Genomic DNA, 10,365 nt, shown 5'->3' with positions numbered 1-10,365 from the left:
ATAAAATAGCGACGTGGATCTTTCGGCAAATCCCGGCAAACATCGGCACTTGACAAATGAGTGTTGGGTATCCCTCAACTCCCGTCGTTCCACGGTGATCTGGCGTACTTAATCCATAGGTCAGGACTTTTTCTACAGTACTACTAGTAGGATCTTTCTGACAGGTGTCACAGATAACTCCTACACCTACAACTACACGGACATAATCCATCCTTGCAACCTCCCTCCACCCCCACCGCAAGTAATAAAACCCACACCAAACTAAACAAACACCCACGCTCGTCCTTCCTACCCCGAAAAGCGTTAATAATAAAGTATATTTTATCATTGTTACACCATGTAATACCAATATTATTAGGTGTCTTTATTACACCAATAAAAATTCCTATATAATCCGAAAGTGATTTTTTTTAAACAAAGACACAGCTTCAAAAAAGTATCTCGTTTATCATACAAAATTGTCATTAGACTACTACATATTAAAAAAAAGTTTGTTTTGTTTAACGACACCACTAGAGCACATTGATTTATTAATCTTCGGCTATTGGATGTCAAACATTTGGTAAGTTTGAGATATAGTCTTAGAGAGGAAACCCGCTACATTTTTTCATTAGTAGCAAGGAATCTTTCATATACACCATCCCACAGACAGGATAGCACATACCACGGCCTTTGAAATACCAGTCGTGGTGCACTGACTAGAACGAGAAATAGCACGAGAAATAGCCCACCGACGGGGATCGATCCCAAACCGACCGCGCATCAAGCGAGCGCTTTACCACTGGGCTACGTCACGCCATTTAAAAAAGAAAAAGAAAAAATAATTAAAGGGACATTCCTGAGTTTGCTGCACTGTAAGATGTTTCCGACTAATAAACTATTTCTACGATTAAACTTATATATTAAATATATTTTCTGGTTTAGAATATCAGTGTCTGTATATTCAATGTGTTTCTGGTCGACTTAATATTTGTAAGAAGCTAAAACTGGATTTTGTCTTCAAATAATTTCGTACGTACGAAAAAATTATATTTTAGGAAATAAAATGAAATTTAACCAAGTACAAATATTAGAACGATCAGAAAAACGTTTATTATACAGCCGCTAATATTTTATGCAGAAAAATATATTTGATATGTAATTACAATCGTTAAAATGTTTTTGTTAGTCGATAACATCATAAAAAATTGCAGCAAACTCAGGAATGTCCCTTTAATATTACAATAACCCACCGTCGTTATAAGGTGGGGGTTTTTTAAATTTTATTATTGGATCCTTGTGGTTTTTCTTCTGATCTACAATTTGACGAGCTAATAACCGATGAAGTTAATTTCGTCGCCACAGGAAGAGCTTTACACGATTCTATTTGTCTTCCCAGCCACCGTGCTAATCTCCCGGGCACCTCTCACTGCCCATAAACAGACCTCTTTTATTAAACGTGTGGTATTCGTTCCTGGACAATACCACGACGGCCGGGTTTATAAATCAAATTCTGGTGAATCGGGTAATTCCCCGAAGAGACGGGAACAGTCGAAAACGACGTCATTAGCGCAATTAAGTCATTGAGAAAGCCTCCAATATTGGCACTTCTCCCTGACTGATGCTCCGTAAATGGGCGCCTCCCAGAGGGATCATAAACGCCGATCATCGTTTGTAATCAATGAACGAATTCGCCGTGGATCAAGGAAGAGCTTTGTCACAGTTAGTTAATAAATTGTTTAGGTTTTCCACGAGATTATTACAATCCCGTAACCCTTCGTAACCCCCCGTGTTAAGAGAGCCAGAACATATGAGGGATATTGCTTCTCTCAACGCGTTTTCCAAGGTATTGATTGCTTTTTCTTTTTTTTTAGCTGCTTTTTTTTCACCGTTGTCTTAGTTGTCACGGAGCCACAATTCTACAATTTATACAGAAAGTGGCATAAAGCAAAACTAAGTGAATAAATTTCTTTTTCGCGATTCCGTGATTATTGGATTTTGGAAGTGGACTTTTGTATCTTTGAGAAGCAGTAATATTTCTTCATTGTTAATAATTCACGCGGTTTTAAGATTTGTTGTTGGTGTTGGAACGTATTGGAAGGTTAACGTGCGTGTGCGTGTGTGTGTGTGTGTGTGTGTATGTATGTATATATATATATATATATATATATATATATATACACACACACACACACACACACTAGGATAATCAAAATATGTCATTGGTTTTATATAACAAGACAAATTACTTTCAATCAAGAGGACAAAATATTACAGAACTTTAATCATTAAAGGTACTTCGTGCTAAAAAATGGAAGGTTTCACCCCCACAAAAACTAAGATGATAGTTTGCTGCACTTTGTAAGATTATGGTAAGGTTATTGATTAAAAGAGACTTTTTAACGATTGTAATTATATATTAAATATATTTTTCTGCATAAAATATTAGTGGCTGTATATTAAACGTGTTTCTGATCGTCCTAATATTTATACTAGGTTAAAGTTCATCTTATTTCCTATAATATTGTTTTTTCGTACGTACAAAATTATTTGAAGACAAAATCCAGTTTGGACTTCTTACAAATATAAAGACGACCAGAAACAAATTGAATATACAGACACTGATATTCTAAACCAGAAAATATATTTAATATGTAAGTTTAATCGTAGAAATATTTTATTACTTTGAAACATCTTACAATGTAACAAACTCAGGAATGTCCCTTTAATTTACTCATTAGTAATATAAGTGTACTGGAAGCCGCAAATACCGATCACGAATCTGCCATTAGTATATTCATTACCATAGCTCTGCACAAGACTGATTTCAAAAGAAGTGAGGATATGCTGCAGTGACTCATTATCGGGTGTTTTGTCAACAGAGGAGAGCTGGTGGGGAGGACTGCCACTTTACAGCGGACCAGTACAGGCGCAAAAAACACACACCTTTCTACAGCTCTCTTAAATAAAGGGATGTTTGATTGCACACATAACAATATTTCAAGCAAGAAACCGATATAATATAGTTCATTACCAGCGAAGTTATGTCTATAAAATTCAATGACACAACGTGGGATTGAATGAATGCCGCTAATATTATATTAAATTAAATGTGTAACATGGTCAGCTTTCTGAAACTATGGAAGGAAATGTTTTATTTAACGACGCACTCAACACATTTTATTTACGGTTATATGGCGTCAGACATATGGTTAAGGACCACACAGATATTGACAGAGGAAACCCGCTGTCGCCACTTCATGGGCTACTCTTTTTTTATTAACAGTAAGGGATCTTTTATATGCACCATCCCACAGACAGAATAGTACATACCACGGCCTTTGTTACACCAGTTGTGGAGCACTGGCTGGAACGAGAAATAGCCCAATGGGTCCACCGACGGGAATCGATCCTAGACCGAGCGCGCATCAAGCGAACGCTCGGTCTACGTCTCGCCCCTGAAGCGTTTTGGTTGCAATCAATATTAATGTTGATGTTACTAGTACTACGTTTGTGTGTCCCTTATTTCTTGCCATCAGTAATTTTACTTCCACAGAATGTACATGTGTGTATGTGCAAATGCAGCGGAAACGCAGCTTAAAAATAATATGTCTTGGGTCAGTAAACTTTACCATAGTTTGACACCCAATAGCCGATGTATTTTTCGTTCTGGGGTGTCGTTAAACATTCATTCATTCATTCATTCATACATTCATACATTCATCCATCCATTCATTCATCCATTCAATCAGTAAAACGGTATTAACGTGCTTATCAATCCAGTGAGTTCAAGTACGCCCGCTATGTGTACCACCACTCGACTCCATGCTGGAAAACCCGTGTCTAAAGCAAGAAGGCGAAGCGATAACGTCTTACAAACAATTCCATTAAATAGAAAAGAACAAAAACAATGAGATAAGTGCAGTTACCAAAACAAATCTCGCCACTTACTTTTCGTAGTCGTGTTTGCAGTACAGCTTCCGGTCGCGTGCAAAGCACGAGCCAGTGAGAGGGATTTGGCAGACGACGCATTGGAGACAGTGTTCGTGCCACGAGTTCTCCATCACTTTGAGCAGAAAACGGTCTTCGATTGGCCGCTGGCACCCCGTACACACTTCCTTGTGCAGGGTCTGGGTGGGCATGGCGTCTGAAAAAAATAAAATTTTAAGATACAATCTCGAGAATATTTATAATATTTAAACATTTAAAATAGATCATACGTTTCAAGTTTTGTTCCCTTAACACGCCATTGTACGGATTTATCTTTTCTAGTTTAATCAACCAATAATTATACTAAAATTATAAGACTGATCGAACTATTGTTTAATTATTAGTTATTAGTCCATGGGCCAATACCCAAAAAATTACAAGTCGATACTATTTTGAGAGACAAAGGCTTACTATAGTTTTTTGAAAGACCATCACGTTGGACATATTTTTCAGTATGATGGACATTCCCAAGTGGTAGTTAAGCTACACGCGTATCAGCACAGCAGATTTTAACACACAATATGTAATACATAATACACACAAGAGGATTCGATTATCAAATTGTACAACTAGAAAATATTTGTCTGACACTTGTCTCAAGAAAATCAATCATTGGAGCGCGTACCAATGAGTAATTAGACTATAAAGTCTTAAAAGCAATATTCGCCATATAAACATATCTTTCTTTCTTTATTTTCAATCTTTTTCAAAATTGTTTTTATAAATACAATGTATTTAATTATAAGTAGGGACGAAATGTAGATAGGTAGGAACTGATTTAACGTGATTATATCTGATTAAGATTCGTTGTGGGTACAAACTCTGACCTATATAGAATTTGTACCCAAAATCTACAAGGGGAAGGGGAGGGGCGTTATCGGCTTGATATGAACAATTTGGAATAACAGTGAAAGAGGCGTGGATAAAATGTTAACGGACCAAAAACAAAAAAACAACAACAAAAAAGCCCAATACTGTTCCACCGAAAATTTATATATCTTGTAATTTGGGTTGAGCCATTTTTCCTTATCGCGTCATGCAACGCCACTTGGGGGCATGGTACAAGTCAGTTCCTGCTTTCACTTAATCATGGCGTGCACGGTTATTGCACACTTTGGATGTTTTAATTGACAACAGACTGACTATCAGCTGTCAATCAAAACGTCGAAAGTGTGCAATAACCATGCTCATACGTGTATTAAGCGGTAACTTTAACTTCGAGCATTTTTTTGAAGGACAACCCAAACTAAGAGAAAGAAGAGAGGACCAGACCATTTAATAATGTGGGGAAAATAAAATGTTACATAATATTCTTCAGCTGACGACATCCGTTAATATAAAAAAAAACCATATTATAAGTATAAAGAACGGAAAAACAAGATTACAGCTTTAAAGTGGAAACGTCGAAAGGCAAGACTAATTGTCTTTAAAGGGACACACCCTAGTTACGACTAGTTGTTAACCATTACGGCGTTGTTTTTCGCTATTAAACCCATTTTTCACAAATAAAATTGCACTTTACTTACCGTTTATTATTTAGAATATACATTTCCATTCACCTGAAGTGTTTTTTGGTAATCCTAGTAATCCTGGTGTTTGTAATACCACAAAATGCATTTTTCGTTTTTCTGAAAAACGGACGCACGTTTGAGAAAAAACCGTTGAGCAGACAGGGTCTAATCTATTTTTAGACGGGATATTTCCATTTCAATGTCACAGACGTTGGTATACCACGTGACCGTTATCATTTTGGTTCGGTTTGTTTTCTCGTGCACGGTTCGCGCAATCAACATCCGATTTGTTGTTGTTCATTTGTGAGATTTTTCTTCACAGTTCGTGAACATTTTCAGTAACAATAAATTTCAGACATGTAAGTATCTCAATACAAAACGTTACAAACCCTTAAAACCAATAATTTTGCTAAGTCCTACGATATCTGGAGAGGGGATACAACCAGGACAGAACAGTTGGAACATGTCCAGGAGAGGTGAAAAGAACGCACCCCAAGTCTGTGAAATTTGTCGTGACGTAGGCATTGTGTGCTTCGAGCGACATCTACCGGTGACATCAGAATACAAACTTTCAAAATTATTTCAAGCAATTGGGACATGGGGATTCCCATGGTATTTATCGATATAAAACCTGCTTTTTCACTCCATTTGATAAAAACGTGATCTAAGTGTGTTACAGGTTTGTAGATGTCCGGTTTTAAGAGGTATCCGGTTTAGAGAGGTTAAGTTCTGTACTGATTTTTAAAAGGGACCGAGAAAAATGTCCGGTTGTGAGGGAATTCGTGTTTACAGAGGTCCGGTTTTTAGAGGTATCACTCTATATATACAAAAGGATTGGGCACACGTTATCCAACTTACGAGGCCCTCTCCTAGTTGCAAACATTAAATTGTATATATTGCATTGCTCAAAACATCAATCAATCAATTAATAAATAAAGTAAACGCTTGTGAGAAAAGCTTGAATAAACGGGAAAACCCCAGAAAAGGAAACGAAATAGAAGTAATCGATGGTTTAACAGTATTCATTATTAACAGTTTTATCTTCCCAGACTGCCCACCTGGTAAATATTAAAGGGACATATCCTAGTTTCAACCCGTGAAAATCAACACTAAGTTTAGTTAATCTACATACCTATAACACATTTGGATACAGTTACAATTGAGTGAAACATGAGTCTGCGACTTTGACATGGTGAAATACCCTCTAAAAATAGACTAAAACTCGACTCCGTAACTGTTACTTCTCAGACGCACGTGCGTTTTTTAAAAAATATGAGAAATGCATTTTGTAATATTAAAAACACCGGGATGACCAAAAACACTTCGAATGTACGGAAATGGATAATCTAAACAATAAAATCTAAGTAAAGTATGATTTCAGTTATCAAAAACGACTCCAATGGTAAAAAATATGCCTTAGTGTTTACAAACAAGGGTATGTCTCTTTAACAATAATTAATAGTAATAGTATTAGTGTATCACGATATATATTGCCATTAATTGGGATGTTTGTTTTTTTGTGCCAGAATAATACAGAGATTGGCCTGAATCAGATAGGTAATAATGGTAGAACTTGTGAAATTCAAGTTAATGTATTAATAATAATAATAATAATAATAATAATAATAATAAAAATAAAAATGCTCCCATCCAATGTCGATTTATTGAGGGAGCATATCATGTTTCTCTTGTAGCGCAGCATTCAGTGTTGCTAAATTTTTGAAATACCATTAATTTTGATGTAGGTGTCACCCACCAACGCCCCTTTCGTTATTAGCACTTAACTAATAATCACTGTCTCCAGTACTATTTATAAAAAAATATACCTTTCCTTTGCATTTAGAAGTTACATTTGAAAATTTAGATGTTCTGCTCATCAACTGAATATTGAAACTGGTCGTTATAGAAATACTGAACGTGAACTTAGGACCTGCAGTCTCTGTGACATTAACAGTATTGACGACGAACGTCACTTTAGTTTGCAATGTCCATTCTATTCTGATCTGCGTGCTACATATATTAAAAAGTATTACTGGAAAAAACCTTCGGCATTTAAACTGATTACACTTTGAAGTCTTCAAAATGTAACTCAATTACGCAATCTTGGAAGATATTTGATCCAATCTTGTATCTACTAAACGCAAAGAACTTGCTGATTAATTCTAAAACTATGTCCCATCCTGAAATTTTATTTCACTTTTCTATTTGTTCCTAACCTATTACTACATCTTTTACTAATATAGTACTAGTATACACGCAATACCATGTTACATGTACATGTACACGTAATTCCGATGTCGCTGGGGTTTTTCTCTTAATTATGCAGGCCGTACGCAGAAATTTATATTGGGGGGGGGGGGGGGGTGTGCGTAATCGACGACCCAAAGGGCCGGAGTTGCTAGGGGGGTCCAGGGGCATGCCCCCGAATTTTTTTTAAATCTAGAATGCAGGAGATGCATTTTCCGGCATTCTGGGAAGTAAGTTTGTCACATCGTCGGACTATTTTAATTATTTTTACACATCCACGGATGGACCTCGGCAGACTATGGGGGGGGGGGGGGGGGGTGCGTACGCACCCCTCGCATCACCCACCCCACCCCACCCCCGCGTACGGGCCTGTTATGTAACTTTATTGTGTAAAAGTATGTTTAAGCCTATAGGTAACTGCCTTGGCAAATAAATGAATTGAATTGAATTGTTTTCGATGGAACAAAAGTCTAGACTTGGGGCTGACCATAGTATTTATTTATTTATTTATTTATTTTATTTGTTTGTTTGTTTGTTTGTTTGTTTGTTTGTTTGTTTGTTTGTTTATTTATTTATTTATTTGTCAAAATGTACTTTTTAACACTATTAATATTTTTTGGATTTAAAAAAAAGAAAGACTACGATAAATGTTGTGGTAACTTTAAAGCTTTTGAACAGTCAAATAACATTTCAAGTTAAATATGCTATTAAGAAAATAGAATTTTAATATTTTACGGTTCGATAACAAAGTGAATATTTGTTTAATGTGTAAATAATAATAAAACAAATTCGAAACACCACATAAGCCGTGGGTAGGAATGCTTTGAACATATAACAACTTCAGTTTAACTATTGTTTGGGTAATACATGTACAGGACATAAAACTCGCTACCATTTCCTATAAAGTTTATGTCTGAGGTAAAATAAGTTCCTATAAATATAAAGTGCTGTGTACAGAGATACTGTTCGTATGGATCTACGGCAGCTATATATACACATATATATATATACATGTATATATATAAACACACACACACACACACACACACACACACACTGATGGGCGAATGGTGCATTTCCATTGCGGTACATCTATCACGCGCGCTGTGACGTAGTCGCACGTGCCAACAAAATGTCGCCCGTTGTCAGTATTTGTCGTTAGCTCCCACTGTGTCCTCGTAAACGATTTTTATCATTTATTTATTGTAGGATGCGCGTGGATCGCAGCATGAATACAGTTATGAGTTTTCGCTACAGCGATGGTATCACGGATGGTCCATAGACAGGCCACAGGTGGCTGTGGTATTCCAACAAAGAATAATAATAATAATTTTAAAAAATAGCGAGAGAAAATTGTTAGTTTTGCTTAACGAACTGAAAAATGCATGGTTAATATATAATCACAGATGAAAATAGTCACATCACACATGTTTAAAAATTGAAAACTGCTATACTTGGTGTTAATGGTTATTTTTGCTTTGAGTCAGTAGAGTATACATTTTTTTCTTTCTTTGTTTACTTATTTTTATTTAAATTTATTTATTCTTTATTAATTCCTGAAGAGTTTAGTTATATATTTGAGTATTTATTTTTGTGTCGTTTTGTTTTGTGTTGTTTCATTTTTCATAAAATGTTAATTTTATTGGATACAATCACAAATTGACATATATATATATATATATATATATATATATATATATATATATATATATATATATATTATTATATATGAAAACTAACTCAGTATTTCTGTATTTATTTATTTTTGTTTTACTATTATTTTTAATTAATAATGGTGGTGTTTACTTATTAGTGATTTAGTACTTAAAATGAGCGTTTGGTTGTTTGTTTATGTATTGGCGTATTGGATATTTATAAATTGTGCATATGTATTTATTTATTAAAACAAAATTCTTCATTCCAAAATGTTATTTTTTATTCGAGGGAGTGCAACGTTCATGGCTAATGTAGTCTGTACTATCATAATTTGAAGATAATTATAGATTTTGCGTTGAAAACTATATAATAAGTTGTGTCAATCAAATAAAATTTTAAAATAAAAAAGGAAAGAAATGTTTTATTACTGTTGTTTTTTTAAGTCGTAAATTGATTGTTTATTTGTGTTTGTCTGTGTGTTTATGTATTTATTTGAATATATTTTCGTGAAAAGCAATTAATTTTCTTAATACGGTACATGGAATGTAGAAAAACATTACCGTGGGTAAAATGACATCTTTTAATCTCCTATTTGATGGACCAAACTATTGCAAGGTGTAATATTTATGTGGTTAAATTAATTTATTCGTCTCAAAAATACATCAGACTCATTTCGCAGAAAATAATTAATATGGCTCGTTGTCATGTTTGAAAATACTATAGTGACAGATTTGCTTCAGATTATTGTGTCACTTGAGAATTACTTTGTTGTTTTATTTTAATTAATTAATTCATTAACATTAATTACTTGTATAATTAAATAATGTATTTATGTATTTTAATTAATAAATTATTTAATTTATTTATATATTATTATTATTATCGTCGTCGTTGTAATAAACAATTTATTTATTCAGGTGGGCTGGAGGTGTGCATTTTGAATTATTTTGTTCAATTCATTTCCTTGAAAAATTAAATATTA

The 10,365-nt window shown here is 34.6% G+C and overlaps 1 protein-coding gene across 1 annotated transcript in view; it reads right to left on the bottom strand.

Annotated features, from left to right (window-relative positions):
* Window positions 1-1,882: 1,882 nt before the first annotated feature.
* LOC121383589 (LIM homeobox transcription factor 1-beta-like) overlaps window positions 1,883-10,365 on the bottom strand; it is a 22,343-nt gene continuing 13,860 nt past the window's right edge. Inside the window, exons 3-4 of the mRNA XM_041513679.1 lie at window positions 3,931-4,126; window positions 1,883-1,898 (exon numbers count right to left, since the gene is read on the bottom strand). Of these exons, the coding sequence (XP_041369613.1) occupies window positions 1,883-1,898; window positions 3,931-4,126 (212 nt within the window). The remainder of the gene's footprint in view (window positions 1,899-3,930; window positions 4,127-10,365) is intronic.

Source organism: Gigantopelta aegis, chromosome 10 (assembly GCF_016097555.1).
Source record: "Gigantopelta aegis isolate Gae_Host chromosome 10, Gae_host_genome, whole genome shotgun sequence".
Taxonomy (NCBI): Eukaryota; Metazoa; Mollusca; class Gastropoda; order Neomphalida; family Peltospiridae; genus Gigantopelta; species Gigantopelta aegis.
The sequence above is the reverse complement of the archived record's forward strand: the minus strand, read 5'-3'. Positions and strand labels throughout refer to the sequence as shown.